Below are 20,980 nucleotides of genomic sequence, written 5' to 3' on the forward strand. Positions count from 1 at the left end.
TAAAACTTTTGCAGCTTTTGTAAATTGGGACGTTGAAATTAGGAGAAGAAAATTGTCCCTATTTTATGTGAATTTTGTTTTGATTAAGTTTCTCAGAATCCTAATTTGGAACCCTACTCAATTTGTTGCATAATACATTTTTTAAATTACTCCTTTCTGAAACTCACTATAATGATGCACACATTTTATATATGTTTCTGAATTATTGTTTAGTTATGCTATGATCTGCTTGGGCCTAGCTTTCTTAACCTATTAATATACTAGAAATAAATTTATAAAAAAATGAATTATCAGCAAAACAGAATACTAATAATAAATAATAGCAAAATATTTAGTAACAAAATCCTAAACATATCATTCTTATTAATGCCAATTAATAGTTTGTACCTCTTTTGACCTATATTGTACCACTTACATTAAAATATGTTTTATCTCTGAAAATTCTTAATTACAGACTGTCATAAACATATTTTTTTACTCACCCTACTGGTACAGTAAACATTTGTAACAGTTGTGCTAAATTAAGTCCAACAAACAAAAGCCAGCACTCTTTACTCTTTTACTAGGAAATCAATCAGACATTATTTGAACTCTCAAATATGGTCAAATTCATTTCTGCAACCAATAAGCAGGGATGAACAACCTGCAGTCCCCAGTACCCTGAGATTATAGGTAGTCCTCAACTTACAACAGTTCATTTAATGACCATTTGAAGTTACAACAGCAGTGAAAAAGTGAGTTATGAGCATTTTCACACTTATGACCTTTGCAGCATCTCCATGGTCCTGTGATCAGAATTCAGCCGTTTGGCAACTGACTCATATTTATCTTGGTTACAGTGATCTGAGGTCATTTGATCCCCTTTTGTGACTTTCTGACAAGCCAAGTCAATGGGGAAGACAGATTCACTTAACCACCATGTTATTAACTTAACTGCAGTTATTCACTTAACAACTGTGGCAAAAAAGGTTGTAAAATGGGGCAAAATTCACTCAGCAACAGTCTCACTTAGGAACAGAAATTTTGGGCTCAATTGTGGTCGTAAGTTGAGGACTACCTGTATCCAACTGAAATTTAATGGCAAAATAGTTGAGGTTCAGCAGCACAATTTCTACTCCCACTCCCATTAGCACAGAAAGCACATTTTTTCCATTTCTGCCATTAAAACTCCTCAGGCCTCAGAAACGGCCTGAAATTGTACCAAGTTTAGCTTTAGGTTGAAGACTTTTTAAAACGAGCAATAAGCCTCTCAAAGGCTTTCTGCTCACATTCTCATCTTTAAAAAGCCACATAACCAACCACCAAAACTACAAAAATTCTCAGTTCCTGTATTTATTAGCACAGAGGTCCTGCCCAGAAGCAAGGATAAATTTTCTGACAGTGAGAACAATAAACAATGGAATAACTTGGCTTTTGGGGCTGTGGATCATTGGAGGTTTTCAAAAATAGACTGGACAGCAATTTGATCAGGATGGTATAATCATTTGAGCAGGGAATTGGATGGGAAGACCCCTGAGGTCTCTTCCAGGCATATGATTCCATATTCTACAATCTTGGGAGTTCTTACATGGCATAAACCTGATATTTACCAGGAGAATGTTATACTTCTTTTTGTTGCTGTTTTGGTAAACCCAAAGAGGTGGATAAGCAATCATCTTGCCACGATAAATGGTTGGTGAACTATAACTTTGGCAAGAATTAATTGACAGAATCTAATATTTGGTTTTAATTTGGGATTGAATCGCTACATCTCCTGTATGAGATCTTCTAGTTGGCAGCTGTTAAACCACAACTGTGCTTTGCAAGAAAGGACCATCATGTACCATGATTACCATATTAAATCATACGATAAATATTAGAAAAAGAGAATCATCAACTTAATATTGAGCTATTTGCAGATCTGCTATTGGTAATAATAATATAGAGCTAAGAGAAATATTTATTTATGACTTGATGTAAGTACCCAACTGTTTTATTTGGCATGAAAGACCCTACTACAATCCACTACTTTGTATTAGTAATAAAGGCATCAGTGATTTGATAAGCCTGTTATATTCATTTAAATAGCAATTTTCAACACATTTATCTGAGAGTAAGCACCATTGAAGACAATAGCTTATTTCATACCAAATAGGCATAGACTATACTGTGAGGCAATGATGCTAAAGATACTTTGTAGAAAATAAATCACACTGAATGGGATTTAATTAAAGGATTTTAGATTACAACCTTAGAATATTGAAAATAAATGGATATGCACTCCAAATTAAATATCTAATCTTGTACAGAAGAAATGGGGAATTTCTTTCAGTCTAAGGATTGAACTAATTTTCATACTGGGGTCTGTAAACCAACAGGGTGAGGTTTGGGTCGCTCCACACAGGCAAAAATCCCACCTAACATATGCTCACATGGAAATACACTTCCTGAAAACAAGGCAACTAACTCTCACTGCAACACAGCACAACTATCCAAGATGTCTAGAACAATTTAGCAGGCAGAATGAGACTACATTTACAAATAGATATGGACTACATCTGGGTCCCCAATCCCCGGTCCCTGGACTAGCACCGGGCCGTGGCATGCCAGCAGTCAGGCCACACAAGCAAGCAAAGCCCATCCACGGGATGCAGGGCAGTTGCTGAAACCACGCCCCCTCAGGTCTGTGGGAAAACCTCTCTCCACAGAACCAGTCCCTGTTGCCCAAAGGTTGGGGGCCACTGGACTACATGGGGGGGGAGGAGGAAAGCTTGATTGTGTGGCCAAAAAGGCACCATGAAGTGAGGTGATAATGGTGAACGTTAGCAAATGTTAAATTGCTACAGAATGAGAAAAAAAATTAACCAAAAGATTTGGTTAAATGTAAAAAATGGTTTGTTAACTAAGAAATTCCCAGAAAGCCATGCAGCAGTAAAAAACATTTAATAAAGTTGTTGGGAATTAAAAAAATGCTTTATTTTTTTTTAAAATGTGTCTGTAAAAATGGGGCAGGGGAGGGGAACTGTAGAGTCTATTTAGCTTCTTGGTTTCCTCAATATCATGTTGGTAGCAAATATCTAATTTTCAATGGTGTGTTTTCTTATTTTTTCTTGAAAACAAACCTAAAATATTATCTAATATATCCAAATAATAAGGGGAGAAAGCCAAAAATGTCAGCCTTGCCCACTACATTATGACCGGTATCCAGGGCTTTTTTCCTCATAGAACGCTCAAGAACGGAGTTCCGGCACCTTTTTTGGATGGAACCTTGTAGGATAGGCAAGGTGGTTTGTATGACATGTGTGAGTTCCGGCACCTTTTTCTTTTACAAAAAAAAAGCACTGCCGGTATCATCCTGTCATAATATAGTGTTTGTTTGAAGATTTTTTTAAAGTTCAGCCCTAGGCACAAACCACTCGAAACGTATCTGGCCTCCAAAAGGTTTGTTTTAATTTTGAAAGACCCACAATACCATGTCCTGCTCCTCTCTTGCAACCAGCTCCTTTCCCTCACAATCAGGATCTGAAATGCTCTGGGAAGGTGATAATGCCAGGAGCACTGAGATACTTCCCTTAAGTCTCCCAGAGTTAAAAAGGCTCTCTTTGATGCTCCACCAATCCCACAACAACCTGAAGTATCAGAACCAATGGGAGGGAAGGGACGGGCGGGCGGAAGAGAGAAGCACGTCAAGATTGTTACAGTATTGGGAATTCAAGAAACAGGCTTCTCAGACTTTCAGCAAGGCTCCAAAAGAAGTTTCTCTCAAAAACCAACTTTGTCCAGCTTTCTCAAAAATTGTTACTCTTTCCTTTAACATATTAAGAAGTGTGTATTATTTAGGGCAGAATCTTTCCAATTTCTGTAGCAAAAGCCACCTTATACACTTTTGTTTTAGGTGAAACTAAAGAGCTCTAGTATATAACATATATAGACACAGCAGTGGTATAAAGTACCTTTAAAAACAACACAACAGATTTCATTCTATCTCTGCTCTGTTTTCCCACAATAGCATTGCCACTATTTACAGGATCATACATGAAGTGCATAGTGAGAGATCAACATAGGAAATATATGATGCTAATCATGAGAACACCATTTCCCACGTGACAGTATAAATAGTAGGTCTTTGTGTGCCTAAAGTTGCATTGTGCCAAGAGATATAGCTTGGACTAGCAATCTAATAATTCATTATTGTTCCTAAATAAAGAGAGTAGAGAAAACCAGATTGGAGAGTGCAGAAAGCCACACAAAGACCCACTAATCAGTTTGCATAAATGATTTGTAATTGTACAGCATAGAACAAAACGTGAAGTCTTGGATTTAATACTGAAGCGAAGCAAAGAAATCGTTTCAGAGATCTGAGCAGGCTGTCCACCCTGCCGCCATGCTATAGTCAAACTTGTATAGTGGGTCTCTGAGGTGCTTTCATACTGGAAGACAACAGTAGGTCCTTGAAAAAGAAAAGAAAACAAAATTAGGGATAAATGACTATAGTAGAACTTAGTGAAATGTATAAGAAGCAGTACTGGCTTAATAACCAATATTCTAAAGACAGAATTAATATGTTTTAAAACATTTCTGATAATTTAAAACTACTTGGAAACAGGATACTCTGTATTTAAAACGGTCAGATCGTTTTAAAAATTAAATTAACATAAGGGAAAATAAAATCAAAAAGCAAAGTAATTTCTTAGAATATTCACTGAACTTGTGATAGGTAAATTTTAAAGTTTCAATATTTACACCTGATCTTAAATCAAAAAGTTCAGAAGCAATGCTTATTTGTCAATCCTTCTTTCCCACCAGGATTGACGTATCTTCCCAACTGCCTGATTTTGTGCCTCTATCTGTTTTATTCGTCCTATTAGTGTTAATTTTGATTATCCTCATTATTACCTGCATTATATTAATATTATTGTCATGTTATCATTGTATTTTATGCTTTTTACTGATACGTTCAATTTTAGATTATGTGTTTCTATGTAGCGATTTCTGGCCTAAAGGCATAATAAAAGATTTGTTTTTGTGGATTTAAATGCTATTTAAATTCAATATCTGGGTTATATATGTTCAGATTACATAGTACCACTTATGAAGAGTATGAAACCAAATTAAACAATTATCAACAGACATTGCCATATTGATCTACTTCTGTGGGCCAATGAGTTCAACACTTATTTCAAGAGATAAAAAGGACATCAAAATGGCTTAATGAACATTGGTAAAGGTAACATGGAGTTTAACCCTTCATGACTACATGTCCATGTAATTTCCAGAGTTAACAGAATGAAAGTGGTGGGCCATACTGCCATTTCTTTAAGAATGTTTCTTCAGTTTCTCCATCAGCTTGCAAGTACTAATCATGTCTGATTAGATGGTACCATTTGTTATTGAGAAACACATAATTAAGGTATATGCTAATATCATATTAGGACATCCATCAAATTTGGAAGAAAAGCCAGATTCCAGGAAGCTATCTTGGCACCTCATTTTGAATTATGGCTTTTTTACTAACATAACCTTTTATAAGTAGAATGAGCAGACCTAAAAATAGTAGCATATTGTTTCCATATGGTGCTATGTTCAGATTTTATTTAATGAGCTATAGTAGATAAAATGAGTTGTAATACTCATATTACCATACAGGATGGAAGAAAAACTACACTTACTAAACATGCATATGCATACGTATATTTATGCGTATGTGTGTGTGTTTATAGGCATCCAATTCATGTCAGCACTCAGGCCTTTGCTGCATTAAATATGCTACCATCTCTTTCCATGTTCATATCAGAATATGTAGAAAGAGGAAAAATACAAGCAGTCTAAAGAACTGCAGTGTATCTGGAGTGTATGTGTGTGGGGGAGGTACTGAAATCTTTACTAGAGTAATTACATATATCTAAGAAACAGGTTTTCATTTTGAAGTAACTGTGATACCAACACTGAAGTTCATACAAGCCAACTCTTATTAGGTTAGAATATAAGTAATTATTAACTTTGCATAATATATACAAACCAGAGGCATTTTGTTTACAGCAGCTTCTTTCTTGGTATATGCATAAAAACAAACCAAAAACCCAATATTATGATATGGGGATGACTTTTCTTATCAAAAAACTGTCCCTATGTAGACAAATGACATGTTTGCAATTGCTCTAAAGGATAACAATCTGGTCCACCCACAAATATGAGATTGGTCTTCTAGAGTAAGATAAAAATGCCAGAAAATTCTATCTTGTTAATATCCCAACGTACAAACATTGGCTTATTCAATTACTATGGTGCAGCCCAATTTGTTACATATGTTAAATCTAAAAGTATGAACTACATTGTTAACTGTGTAAAAGCCAGAAAAATCATTCTAATTATATAGGAAATAATTCAAATTTCATAAATAGTTCAATTAGGCCAAATCACAATCACAAAAGAGAAAATGAGCATTCATGTTTTATTGATCAAATGGTAAACAAAGCAAAAGTTAGAGGAAACATACAAAACAGTGAATGCTGAAGCCAACACTATTCCAGTTATTCACAAACTGAGACATAAGACTATATGTATAAAAATTAGATTCTACCAGGCACTTTAATTATATTAGGCTACATATGGAATTATACCTTATTCTTGCTCTCCCTTTTTTTAAAAAAATAAAAATAAAATTCTGCTTCAAAACTATCTCCATCCTTTGACAAAACACAGATTTCTTAACAATTGGAAACCAGAGTAGTGAAAAGTTGGTAATCTCTGTAGTAATAAGAATGATGTCAAGAAATATTATGTAATTGAAGGAGCTGTACACTCTGAAAAATGTCAGAGCTTTAGCTTCAGTACAGAGATAACTCAAAATAACCTCACTTTGATTCTGTTTGGTACTAGGTGGGCAGAGAGAAACTTTGACAAGTTTTCAGGATTGTAATTTTGTTGTTCAGTCTGGTATAGTGGTTAAGGCACCAGGCTAGAAACCTGGAGACTGGATTTTATTTCTATCTTAGGCATGACGTCAGTCAGGTGACCTTAGGCCAGACAAACTCTCTTAGTCCTAGGAAGTAGGTAAGTGCAAACATTGCCAAAAACATTGTTCAAGAAAACTAACTTGATGGCACAAAAGATCAACCCTACAACAATAAGGTAGCATGCTTGTAATCCTTGTAGGGTCTGTTTCCTGACTTGGTCTACCTCAAAGATCTGACGGATCAGATTTGTGAGGTTGGAAGCCTATGTTATAAAACTTCTTTGATGCTTTCTTTTTAAAAAATGAAAGAAGGCAATAATCCATATTTAACTCTATTGAGGAAAGTTGGACTATTATTTTATATGTGCAATTTGCCTGTTTTATTATGCTACTTACGTTGTTGTTTTGATTTTATTATATTATTTGTATATTGTTTCTCAATGGTATGAACCACTGAGAATCTTTTTGACTGCACCAGACATAAATTAAATCAGCCTATCACTCTCTTACTCAAATAGCTCACTACCCATAGGAAGAGTTCAGCATAACATAATTTGATGGATACTTAATTGAGCTTTCAAAACAATTTCCTTAAAAACTACTGCCATGTTCAAAATGCACGTCCACAGCAATCTATCTGCGTGACTAAATTATTTTAGTCATTATTTTTAGCCCTACAGTTTTAAATAACTCAGCATTTTTCTGTTGCAGAGATGGATGTGACCATACAAATGCACACCTATATTGAATGAAGTATTTGAATTTATTCCATATCAAAGCATGAATACAGAGAAATTCAATCATTACTTAAGCATGTTTTACTTACACTGTTGACTTGGATCAGAGTCTACAGTCATCTTCACATAGTTTGAAGGAAAGAGGCCATAAATGCCATTGATTTCTCCTTGCCACCAATCCATATCATCTTTGTTCAGTACATTTATAAGCTGCCCCTTAGAAAAATTGAGCTCATCTTCATTGTTTGCTGAGTAGTCATACATTGCTATCACTTGACACACTAATAGAAACAAAAAATATGACAAAGGACATGTTCTTCAGGAGCACCAACAATAACTATTTCACTACTTGTAAAAATCCCCATCCTTGCCTAGAAATTTACAAAACTAATTATTTCAGTTTGTGCATGTTACATATTTACATTTAACATCATAGGTAGTTCTAATTCAGAAATAGCAACCATAGTCTCAATGGCCCAGTTCTGCTTCTGAGTTGAAAAGTTTTGACTTCTGGATTGATTATCTCAGCAAATGTGGATCTGACCATTCTGCACTCAATTCTTAAAAGAAGCTATCATAAAAGTATAGGGCTGCAAAAAACTGAACTGCAATAAGGTAAGGGTGTCTTTTTTAAAAAAGTAGAGTGTTGGCAAAAAACATTTACTAATATACTTTCAATCTTTAAACATTTGTGAAGGTAAGCTTTGTCAATTATAAATTGTTAAAATTTATATACATAGTTGTCTCTTGCCCACTTATTTATTACTATTAATAAATAGTACAAATTCTTTAGGACATTTAATGGGGAAAAATAATGCCCGATTTTTCCCCCGTTAATAAATTCTTTTAGTTAAATGAAATTTGATTAAATTCAGAAACTTAATTTATTTTCCTAAATTTACTTATAGACTGTCTCTCCCAAAGATTCTATTATATTATTTATAATAAATTCAATAAATATATGCCCCCCATTCTGATGCAACTAAATTCAAACATGTATAAATAGAACACACATTTTGCTTTACTTTCTCTTGTGCTAATTTTCTACACTGCCTCTCAGAATAAAGACTTGTTTTTTTTCTTCTTCATAAAGTACAAAGCCCCAAACTTTATAAAATTCAAATAGTTTGGCTATAATTCATAATAAAGTATTTTATATGATTTTATCAGAACTCTAGATATCAATGATTTTATACAAAATCTGAAGAAAAGCCAGAATATATATATTCAATATATTTACATATTGAGAAGTCAAAGAAATCAAAGAAAAGAAATTAAAGAAATTAACACAATAAATAACTACATTGAAATGATTATCAAGAACAAGCTATAACTACAAACAAAAGAATAAAACCAAAAATAAAACACAAGTTATATGACTTGCACCTAAAACAAGGAGGATCTGTTTTTTGTTAATATATCACAATTCCCATGTGAATCTAAGTCATAAACCATAGGTTACAAATTATAATGGATGAAATCACACAGTATGCTAAGCTCTAAAAGTAACCCTTTGCTATGAACTCAGGCACCAATCAGAAACAAGCTTTAATTGCTCACCTGGATGAACAGTTGGCATAGCCTTTTCATGGCTGGGACCTAACAGTTTCACATGAGTAGCAGGAAACCATCCTTTTTGTCTTTTTTTCCCTCTCGCCTGAAAAACACAATTGGTGATCCAAAATCTAATATCTGTTTACACCTGCACTTTTACCTCTGCTCAGATTGGCAGTGAGAGCCTCTTATCTTGTGCTTTCTTGCCCTGTCCTATGAACAAACCATGGTCTCAGAATTAATGCCTTTATTACATTTTGGGACAGCTGGATTAAAAAAAATGTGTTCTTTCCTACTATTGGATTCATATGTGCCAATAAGGAGGAAGAGTGCTAAATTCCTCTCAAGAGCAGATGATGCAAGAGGGATACCAGATCTAGTTTTTGGTAGATAAGTGTTTGATATGTCTATCTGCTTATTCCTTCCTGTTTTAATTTATATTTAACTTCTGAATATTGCTTTTGATTTCAATTGATCAATCAATCAACCAACGGGATCTCCTTTTTTAATAATTTTTTTCTTCTTGAAAAAATGCATTTTTAGCAGCAAGTATTTCTACAAACATAATTTGCTCATCTAGATAAGAAACCTGATACCCAGTCAGAAAAACCTCTTGAATGCTCCAACACTGGAGGTTTTTAAGAAGAGACTGGACAGCCATTTGCCTGAAATGGTATAAGGTTTCCTGCCTGAGCAGGGGATTGGACTAGATGACCTCCAAGGTCCCTTCCAACTATTATTATTATTATTATTATTATTATTATTATTATTATTATTATTATTATTATTATTATTATTATTATTATTATTATTAATATTATTATTATTATCTATTTACCTGTAGTTCTCCCTGCCACCATCCACTAGAATTTTTCTTCAAAATTACAATCAGCTGTCCAGGAGCAAGACTCAGCTGTTCCGTTCCTGATGCAGTGTAGGATGTTGTAACTTGAGCAATTTCTAATGAGAAATATGTATCAGTGTAAAATGAATGGTTATAATATATAAGAACACGAAAAAACCAGTAATACTTACCAGGTTTTTTATTTAATGTTCCTGTTTTGCTAGCTGGAGGAGAAGTCTACGAGAAAGAAGAAACAATTGGGAGCCCAAGTTTAATTTTAGTTCTCCCCCTTTTTTTATTGCAAGCACCCATTTTTGAAGTATAGCACAACCTTAGAAAATCTTAAAGCAGAACACTTGGGAAGCAGAACACCTGGGAAGTCTTACCTCATGATCCTTTGGTTTGACATAGTTTGAAGGAAAGATTCCACTTCTATCACCAATTCTTCCAGTCCACCATTCCCCATCTTTCTGACTCACTACTATTTCTTCACCTTCAGTGAAAGTTAAATCACCAGGCTCAGAACTTGAATAAGAATATAGTGCTATATATTCTGAAAAGGCAGAGAAAAATTCAGTCATGTAATAAAGCTGTATATGACTAAAGATTGTAAAACACTGGTTCATGTAATCCCTTCTACTTCAAAATCTTTCACTAATGCTCATGTAACATCAGGCAACAAAGGGAATTATAGATAACCTTTTTTTAATGACAGAAAAATTCAAAGTCAAAATGTAATACTTCAATAGCTTAATCACACATGAACATGTTCCTCTCACATTTAGAACATCTTACACCATTCTTTAGCTATGTGTAGTGTCCCTTCATCTATCTGGGTCTAGCATGGCAGACACTTAAGAGGATATTTTCATATGATTTAAAATATGAAAGAGTAGATTCAACCCACATTTTATATATGAGAAACAATAACTTAGATATTAGAAATATGATACTATATACTGTGATTTGTAAGTGTAGCTTACTAACGGAGGGAAAGACATACCCTCATCACACATATACATTTTGGTATTTGCAAGGATGGCAAATTTATTCTTCACTTAAGTTAATGCTGGTTAACAGATGAGAGTTTGAATGCTTTGCTTAGGCTCATTTCTCCGAATCCAGCATGCTGATTTCTTATCATGTGTCATAATTTAACCTGCATTTAACTTTCATTTTTAATTAAATTATTTTATTAACGTATTCAGAGGAAAAGTACATGCCTCAGGTAAAATATATGGAGACCAGAATAAAAGGCTTTTCTATCTTTCTTATTCCAATATTTATCTCAGAACATTTATAGTATTGGACAGATAAACAATGTTAGTGTTCTAGCATGGATGTCTGAGACACTGTGCAGTGCTATGCATGTTCTTTATTCCTTCAGACAAATACACTCATTCAAAGACTTAAGAATCAGAGTGCTTAAATGCAGTTCTTACTCTCACCTGAAACACAAGTTGATGTGGAAAGATTCTTATTTATAACTGCATAAACAGCTTCTGGTCTGAAAAAGAAATAATTAAGGTAAAGTTATTTTTCCACACTCAATGAGTCAAACTTAGAGATGCTTGGAAATAAGGGAAAGTATCGATTCATCAAGTCATGCTAAATATGATGAGATGCTGCCTCATCTCTTTCTCTTCTCATATATCCCTCCCCATCCTACCCTTGGGTTGGATTCAAAATGAAGCTTCTGTTTCACAGTAGCTGTACTTCAGTATGCTATGGTTAATATTAATTCTGCTAAAATAAGCCATCCTTGGAATCCATGGTTTAAAGTTGGGTGATTTCCTACAAACCTATCAGCAGAAGGCACTAATAAGAACACAAATGTAAGAAAGGAAGGGAGATGAGAATTCTACGTTCTGTGTGAATCTTGTGTTTATTAAGATAAAACCGCTACATCTGGTAAAAGGTTTCTTCCAAATATATTTCTCAATTTCAAACTTCATTTTAAAAATTCTGAGTTTATCCAAAAATTTGGGAATATAACGTATGAACAGTTAAAAAGAGAATAAAAATTATCTGTGCAACTGTTCTTAATTCTAAAATAAATATTCAAAGCCAGCAAAGTTTAAAGACAGACGTGCTAAAAAATCATCTCTGTGGAAACAGAGATGTCCACATGAATCCTTCCAAATCTCCAACAAAGTCTTCTATTCATCTTCTACACAAATCACATGTATTTTGCCAATAGTTTCAGTTCAAATATTCTGACAGCCCTACTTACTCCTCTCTTTGGCATTCATTTCCAGGCAAAATCTTCACATAGGATTTGGGAAACCATCCTCTTCTTCTACCAGCTTCTCCATACCACCAATTTTCTTGCTGCTCCAGCACAGTAATTATGTCATTTTTTGAAAAGTTTAAGTGATTATCTTTTTTTGCAGTCCAAGAGCAAAGTGCTTGTGCTTTTATGTTTTCTACAGCTTGTCCCTGTCAAAGGTAGTATATTAATGCCAGCCATGCAAGTTTTAAAGACACAAAATATAAACTAAAAATATTTTTACTCCAAAAACATACAATATATATATATATATATATATATATATTGTCTTGCCTACAAATTCCAACTGAATTATGGAAAAGTTTCCATAAAATAGAATCAAAGCAGGACAAAATCTGGTAAACTACCTTGAAAATTTGTGTGGTAGACAGGGTAACCTTTCATAAACAAATAATTAGCCATTTATGCAGATTACCACTATGTATTTCTCATATATACTGTAATATTGTATTATATGAAGCAGAATACAGAGTACTTTCCATTTGTAGATAGTTCATTCCCAAAGACTCTGGCATTATAAAATGAGCTCCCCAAAGAAAAGCCAACCCCAAATATACATTTAATAATAACATAAAAATGTAAAATACCAAAAGTACAAAACTTATGTGCTTTGGTGTCCTTGGCATATTAATGCTCCCAACCCTGTCCCAATACTTCTATTCTGAACCATGAACATACCTGTCCATGGATGGGAGAAACAGATCCTGGGGAAACAGTGCGAGTAAAGGCAGACTTTTTCTGCCATGAGCTAGGATTTAAATTTGCAAAAGATACATTTTGGTACTCTGCTTCGTCTGCTGGTTTACTGGGTGAATGTACTCTGCAAAATCAAAACATTTACATAACGGGATTACTTTCAATAAAACCCAACATCCTAGCAAAGTAGTCAAAAAACTTTCATGGTCTCCCAGAAAGGACATCTTAGGGATTCTTTATAATTCACAGCTTCTGCAGCTGCTAAGGAATCCTTACTCTGCAGAAAGAGAGAAATTCTTGAAAGCAACTTGGGAACCTTTTGCATGCAGATGGATCCTCCAGTTACAGCTGTTATTTTTAATACACGAAGCACACAATAGCAAAACACAGCACAAATACTTTTACATTTTTAAACTGGAAACAGACATCAACTTGTCGCACATTATGTCAAATTAAAAAATTGTGATGTTGGTGCATTCACTGTGAATTAGTTTTATTGAAATATTTGTATTGTATTAATGGCTATTCTTTAACCTCAGCTGCTGATTGCCTATTTATTTGTGTGTGTGTGTGTGTGTGTTGTTTTTGTTGTTGTTGGTGGTGGTGGGCTATTATTTTTAGCCAGCCAGTCACTAAATTGAATACATAAAATTATATTTACTCTAGAGGAACTGAAGTAGCTGGTACAGAGACTGTCGGAGGAAGTAAGGCTTTCTTGGGAAGTGAAACGGCTTTCTCGTTTTCAGGTATTTTCTCTACATAATTGCATGGAAACCAGCCAAAATGTCCTTGAAAACTTCCATATAACCAGCCAGGTTCTCCTTCAGTTTTCTCAGCAACCTGGAAAGGAAAAGAGAAAATAATCAAATATAATGGTTTTTTTTACTTGTTTACAAATATGTTTTAATTCTACTACGTGTTAGCTGGTGCATTTTTTAAAGAAAACACACCACAAAATTATTTGGGATTAAGTAAACTATTTAGTATTCAGAAATGATAACTTACCTCAATAATATCTCCGGAATGGAAGCTTATCTCATCTTGATTCCTGGCTTCAAATGGGTATAAAGCTCTATAATTCACAAAGCCTACTGATGTCTTTGAATCAGCAGCACTAACTGCATGGCCTGAAGAGTCAAGGAGAAACTAATTATTGATTGATAGTTCCTGAGAAATGCTTTCTCAAAAGTCTATTTCTAGGAAGGTCAGGATTTCTGCAAGCACACCACCTTATTCTCTTGTTTAAGTCTTGGGAAGAAGAGCCAAACACACAGGAATCATTGCTACTGAAAATTTGCCATCCCTTTAAGCTCCTATTTCCTCACCAATCAGGAACAGCAAAAGACAATGTAGACAGCTACCAGAGGTCATGGTAGATCCTATTGAAATGTCCTGTGCATAACAAATGCCTTTTCATTAATGCACAGGAACCTTCTTCTGTGGCTACTACTACTGTTCCATAAAAGTCCCCTGTCCTCAGTAGAAGGTTTCCAAAGCAAAGCAAAGAGAAGGGGAAACCAGCAAAAACCAGCATCTGCTTTCCGAGTGGAGCATTTATGAGAGGGACTCTTCTGTCCACTCTCAAGAGTGGAAGCCACCTCAGGTTCCTAAGTGTTCTTTCAAACTACAGAATAATCCAAACCAAACCACTCAAATCTTAAAAGGAATAGTTACCTTCATTTTTCATGACAGACTTAAGATTTCCCTTTGTTTGTTTAAGAACATTTACGTTTTTCTCATTTAAATGGGAAACAAATTTCTCAGAATCTTGCGAATTAAAAATATCTTTTCTTTTCTTCCCTTCTTCAAATCGTTTAAGCTTTTCCTCAGCTTCTCTTGCAATCTTCTCCTGTCTTTTTTTTTCTTCTGCTTTTTGTTTCTGCCTTTGCTGTTCAGTCTCTCTTAGAATTCCTGTTTGTTCATTTTGTCTTTCCTTTTCAAATTTCTGCTCTGTCACTTTTTGTTTCTGGATCTCCCTCTCTCGTGCAATGGCCTCCTCAGCTCTTTGTTTTTCCTCATGGATCTTTTCCTGCATTCGATCTTCTTTCAGACGCTTTTTTCTTTCTTCTTCTTCCTTCCTGATGGTTTCTTGCCACAAGTTCTCCTTTTCCTGTTTTGCTTTTCTTTTGAAAGACAGAAAAAACATAATTATTCTGTTATTAGTACTGAAAAGCAAGACTGAGTAGCAAACACTTGACATGAACCTTATACCAGCTTCCTATTGATTCCCTTCTGAAGGATTTAGGTTCACCTGTATGATGCAAAGTCTTGGTTATAGCAATATTAATGTTTACTATTTGCTGAAATGCAGAATGTTAGGAATGAATTTAAGCCTGATTTTAATTTTGTCACAGCAATGTAATCAGTAAAGAGTGGTGAATACTAGCATTCATAAGGACTCTCAAAATGCAGTTTCTGTATTTATTGCTGCCTATTAATAGGAAACAGAGAATAAGATGAAGAGGCTAGAGGAAAAAATGAGGAACACATTACCGTGTAGCCTCATCTTCTACACTCTTTTTCAAAGCAAGGTCAGTTCTTTTTCTTTCCAGTTCTTGAATTTTTTCATGTTTGATTTTGTGGAGCTGTTCAAGCGCTTTCTGCTGTGTGCAGTAAGTTTCTCTTAGTTCCTATTAAGAAAGCACAAAATTAAGTGAGCAAAACAGCAAGCAGATTTTAGAGAAGTGATTCCATTTAATATTCTGAATCCAAATGTTCCTGCATGTTTCCCAACAATCATATAGAGTAAGACAAAATTATTTGTATGTTTATTTTTGCTTCTGCGGCAAAAAATGCCATTAAATACCATACCATTTAAACTGCCCTTTAAAAAAACATTTAAAAGTCATTCTTTATGGTTTTGCAAATATGTAGAAAAACTTCTGCAATGAACACTGTTTTCTAATCACTTATTATGTCCATAACTTACTTTACAAGTCAGAAATAATTTTCTGTAATGACGATGGCACAAAGTTACATTTCTTCACCACTGCTTCAGCCTTCTAGTGATGTCTACAGCAGGGCAAGAGAACTTCTTAGTCTACTTGATATGATGCCACAGATACCTGCCAACACTTTGAAGAGTGTACGATTCTATTCTAACCGCTAAACTGTGAGATTATTTTCAATTGCTGAGGCATGATTTTTTTTGTTATTCCTCTACTAAATTACTTCAGAACTTTGTTTGAAAACGATCACAAAAAATTATTCCAAAATGTTAAAATATCAAACAGCAATATGAAGAGGAGAAAAACAATATAATTCAAGGTGTTGTTTATGATCTATACTGATCTTCATGGCACGGGGCCAGGCTACCTACAGAACCAGCTCCATCCATTACATCAGCCCACCCGATCAGGCAGGGAAAGTATGTTGTAGCCTCCTTCAGGGTCCAGGAATAGAGCCTGCTCTGACTTTGCCCCCACCTATGGAATATTCATTCCCCAGAGGTGAGGCAGGCCTCCACTCTCTGGCCTTCTGAAAAGGAGTTAAAACATGGCTCTGCAGGCTTGTGTAGGGAGCCCAGAGGAGCAGGCAGTCATGGGGTTTGTTAGTGCCCTCTCTTTGCCTTCGTCAACCAATTTTAATTATTCTTGCTTCCTTAAAAATTTGTATAATTTTTAATGTTTTTTAACGTAATGTTTTATTTGTAACATTTTAATTTTTTAATATAGTTATGTTTTATTGTACACTTCCAGAGTCCCTCTTTGAGAGAGATGTAAACAGAAATGTTTACATATAAATAAATAATCTAAAATCTACTACGAACACCACCTCACCCTTCCAACTAAGATGAACATTGCCTTGTATGAGCTTCAAGACCACATAAGGATCTACTTAATTTGGGCAGAAATGGTAATCGGGATATATGTAAATTGATGCACATTTATTTTATCATTTTACTACATACTTATTGGTACAGGAATTGGAGAATTATTATTTTTATTCAGTCATGTTCTGCAAAGACTAATCCATTGACTATAGTTATCATAAGTCAACATGCACATCTTGTAGATAACACACAGATCATTGTGATTAATCAACTGAGGGTGCTTAGCACCACCTTTACAGTTTCTACCCTGCAGCATACATGTAATTCATGTCATTTACACATGTAAGCTCTCTAAAGATTGCACCCATTGCCAAAGCCTCAAGGCGTTAATTCAATTAATCGTTCTTGTGTGTCCAAAAGGCCTTTCCTATATTTTTGAGAACATTTAATTGTATCAGTAGACATAGAATTAATGTTTTATTTCCAATCTCATACAATGAAGTGGCTAAGGATGAATGTGTGAGTTATTGATATTCTGAGTTTTTTATCATTCCCAATACCACAAACATAACACACGAAGTCTCTGCAGAAATCAGTAGCTGTTCATATCTATTTCCCGCTAGATTTTTCTGATCTGTCATCACATTCTTCAATGAACTCCTCAAATGTTTTTTTCAGTCCCTCACTTTCCTCTAGTAATAACGAACGTTTGTATACTTGAGTTACATGCTTTGCTGAAATTAGGCTTGCTTTAGTTATATAATATGCTTCACACTCAACCCCATTAGGTAGGCCGGACCAAGAAATCACCCCTAGTTGTCTGCTTGTGGATCTTGTATATCTTGGTCCAGGCCATTTACTTTACTTGCTACATTCATTAACAATATGCATTTTGTTGGCTGTATTTCTCATCCCATTTTTTTTCTGATTCAATCACAGCACTATTAATTCTATTTATATTTAAGTAGTTTCCTATATAGTGATGGGAAATTTTCCGAACAACAGAGTGAAAAAAAATGTTAATAAACACTGTATCTGCATATTCTTCATAATTGCCATAAATTGTAAACTGTAGGACTGTATGTAGTTGGAGATGGAATTACTGGAAGGAATCATAAAAACTCTGATGTGAAATACCAATGTGTAGAAGGCCCCTCAAAGATTCAAAAGACTTTTTAGTATCTTACATTTTGTCTGAATAACGAGAGACTCTTTGCATGCCAATCACTTGAGTTGGGTGGAATGTTCCTGCCAGTTCTGGCTAAGTCACTTTCCTGCAATCACGCTTTACACTGACATAACAATGCCATTGTTTAAATTGAGTACAGAACATTAGATTGTTCTAGTACACCATCAGTTGTGTGATTATGAAGTCACTGTATTATACTATTAGACATTGTCAGTCAATGTCAAACCAACTGTTAAATGATCAAGATGAATTACAGAATCTGAGTTACTCCAGTATAATGACTAAGATGCTGGACTAAGACACTGGGAGCTCCAGTCCTTCCTTAAGCACAGAAACTGGCTGAATGATTTTGAGCCAGTATCTGTCTCTCAGCCCAATCCACCTGAATGGGTTGTTGTGGGGAAAAAGGAATCAGACACATTATGAATGTCACTTTGAATTGTACAAAATAAAAACAATCTTCTATTTATCCCTTACTCTTACGTTGATTTAATTGCTTAATACTTTCAAATGGGAGGCTTTAGGTCCAAATCAAATGCCAGGTTAAGTCTTCAAAAATTGTGCTTGCACATATACATACTAATATTCCCTGCATATCCAGCATACACCTACCTGCTTTTATCCATTATACACGTAGGAGAAGATAGATTGCTTCCCACCTTCCAAAAGTCCTTTGCTGCAGAAACAGCGGAACCTGTAAGATTCCCCTTTTTTCAAAAAGTCTCCTTTTATATTACCAATGGCCCAAGGAAAAAGGACCTGGGTGGCTTAATATAGCCTGGCAAAATGTCCATCCCATTCTAAATAAGTGCACCTCAGGCAGGACACCCTTTCCATAATGCTATAGGCCAGCACAATCTTATTCTTGTTATATGGAGTTATCACCCTGTCTTCTGGATGTGCTTCCATACTAAACAGGCAGATAGAATGTTCTTACACACACCCAAAGACAGGTGATGCTTCTTAATGATCTTGCACCCAGACGGGGTAACATCATCAATGTCAGCGAAGCGTTGAAGCACTAGCACTGATGATGTTACCCAAAAAGAACACCAAAAACCTGCACTTTTTGAAAGCAGCCACAAAACTTTAGAACAAACTGGAATTAAAATGACAGGAAACAAATCCTGTGACGAATGCAAATGCCAGCTCTGTTCATACATTACATTGACAATATGAGGAATTCATATCATTGTTCATCTTCTTATATAATTTATCTATCAGAAATACTACTCTACATTCAAAAAAACAATAAGTTGATCAGTTACTCTGTGAATAGATATAAAGTATGAATATTGGTACTTCTCCGGATACTCTGTGACTTTTTTCAAAGTGATCATTTGTGAACAAAAAGATTACACAAGGACCAGTTTCATAATGAAAATGTAAGCCAGAATTCACAAGGATGTTCAACTGTGTAATATATGATTTTAAGCAGATACCAAAGTTTTTTTTTAATAAAAATCATTTATATACACGGAAAAGTCGCATAGCTAATGACAATTATCAACCTCACTGTCCGAATGTCCTTCATTTCAATTCTCCTCGACTTCTCTGTTTTATAATTCCCTTTGGTCTTTTTCAGAATGATAGTCAGTGCACGTGTCGAAACAATGATTTATAAAATCTCATACCACACTATTGTTTTGCTACAAAAGGCCAATATTGTTATATTTCCGTATCAACAGCTCTGGAAATGCTTTCCTCTCTTTGATCTAAGGGGGAAACTGGAAAAAGGCAACATGGCAGCCTGTATGCAAATCAGAGCAATTGTCACATTGTGATAGTGGAAAAGCCAAACAAAGATGATCTTATATATAGCATGTTCAGCAGCAGTTTTTGTGGTGGGGTAGAATTTGGATCCAAAGAGGTAATCAACTGGGTTTCTGAAAATAGTCTAACTATGTAATCCATAAGGGAATAAAGATCTTAATATTTTTATTGTGCAAAATATAAAGTTTTATAAAAACCTGCTAAAGAATATATGCTGTTTTGAAGGGGATAAGGGCACAATTGAAATATATTGTACAGTATATAGTTAGTTGTTATATGAGAAGAAATATAGGTAATAAAAATGGTCTCCAGGGGTGTGGGTGCACTGTAGTATTTGTACTTTTTTATATTGTTTTTATTTAGGTTTATATGTGTTATGTTTGTATTATTTGTATTTGAATAAAATAATTTTTTTAAAAAAAATAACAAAGTATAAAGTTTGCCCTAGTGATAGTCTACTTGGCAGTTGGTTTGTTATGAAAAGCCAAGTACATGGGAGAACAAGTCAACATGTAATGAGCTTTGTAATTTCACATGATTTTTCTCCAAGGAACATATATTCGTGAGATTTTATGATCTGAATCCAACTTCCTCTGATTTTATAACTATCTAAAAGAAAGTAGCAGGCCACTTTCTTCAAGTGTAACTCAGAAATCTAGCTAGTTTATTATTCTTTTCTGCCAATGTTCTTTAGGCAAAATCAAGCATATATGTAAATTTATCAGTGGATTTTTTTCTTGGTCTGGGGAGAAGCAGAAATTGTTTTTCACAAAATGGTATTTTTTTACTTATTCTGGGAAATCTGGCCTGGACTTTTCCTTTGTTATGCATGTTATAGAAAACTATTTTCTATGGTCAAAACAGATAAAATAATAACACTCTTGATTACAGATAGGACTTTGTTTCAGATAAACTGGTAATGAGTAGTAATCCATCCACCACACACTACGTGAGTTTTAAGGATTTCGCTTAAAAGCAGTGACATGAGGATTATTCCTACCTTTTCCCATAATCGAAAGTATTTGGTTAGTGGACAGAGTTTAAAAGCAAGCAAAAGGCAAATAAAATCTCTTCCTGCAGTAGAGCACCAAATTATTGCATAGGAAAATGCAATTTTTTTTGTCACACACACACACACACACACACGCACACCAATACAAAAAACATGGAAATTATTAGAAGCAAAAAAGG

The 20,980-nt window shown here is 34.6% G+C and overlaps 1 protein-coding gene across 2 annotated transcripts in view; it reads right to left on the reverse strand.

Annotated features, from left to right (window-relative positions):
- The window catches only part of ITSN2 (intersectin 2), an 82,937-nt gene that overhangs the window by 15,953 nt on the left and 46,004 nt on the right, over positions 1-20,980 (reverse strand). For both annotated transcript variants that reach the window (XM_081313186.1, XM_081313187.1), the window contains 12 exons: positions 15,549-15,685; positions 14,730-15,178; positions 14,061-14,182; positions 13,717-13,895; positions 13,038-13,179; positions 12,303-12,508; positions 11,518-11,576; positions 10,456-10,622; positions 10,261-10,306; positions 10,064-10,185; positions 9,232-9,328; positions 7,761-7,952 (listed from right to left, as the gene is read on the reverse strand). In XM_081313186.1, the coding sequence (XP_081169312.1) occupies positions 7,761-7,952; positions 9,232-9,328; positions 10,064-10,185; positions 10,261-10,306; positions 10,456-10,622; positions 11,518-11,576; positions 12,303-12,508; positions 13,038-13,179; positions 13,717-13,895; positions 14,061-14,182; positions 14,730-15,178; positions 15,549-15,685 (1,918 nt within the window). The remainder of the gene's footprint in view (positions 1-7,760; positions 7,953-9,231; positions 9,329-10,063; positions 10,186-10,260; positions 10,307-10,455; positions 10,623-11,517; positions 11,577-12,302; positions 12,509-13,037; positions 13,180-13,716; positions 13,896-14,060; positions 14,183-14,729; positions 15,179-15,548; positions 15,686-20,980) is intronic.

This window comes from Vipera berus (genome assembly GCF_964194415.1).
Source record: "Vipera berus genome assembly, chromosome: 1".
Classification (NCBI taxonomy): Eukaryota; Metazoa; Chordata; class Lepidosauria; order Squamata; family Viperidae; genus Vipera; species Vipera berus.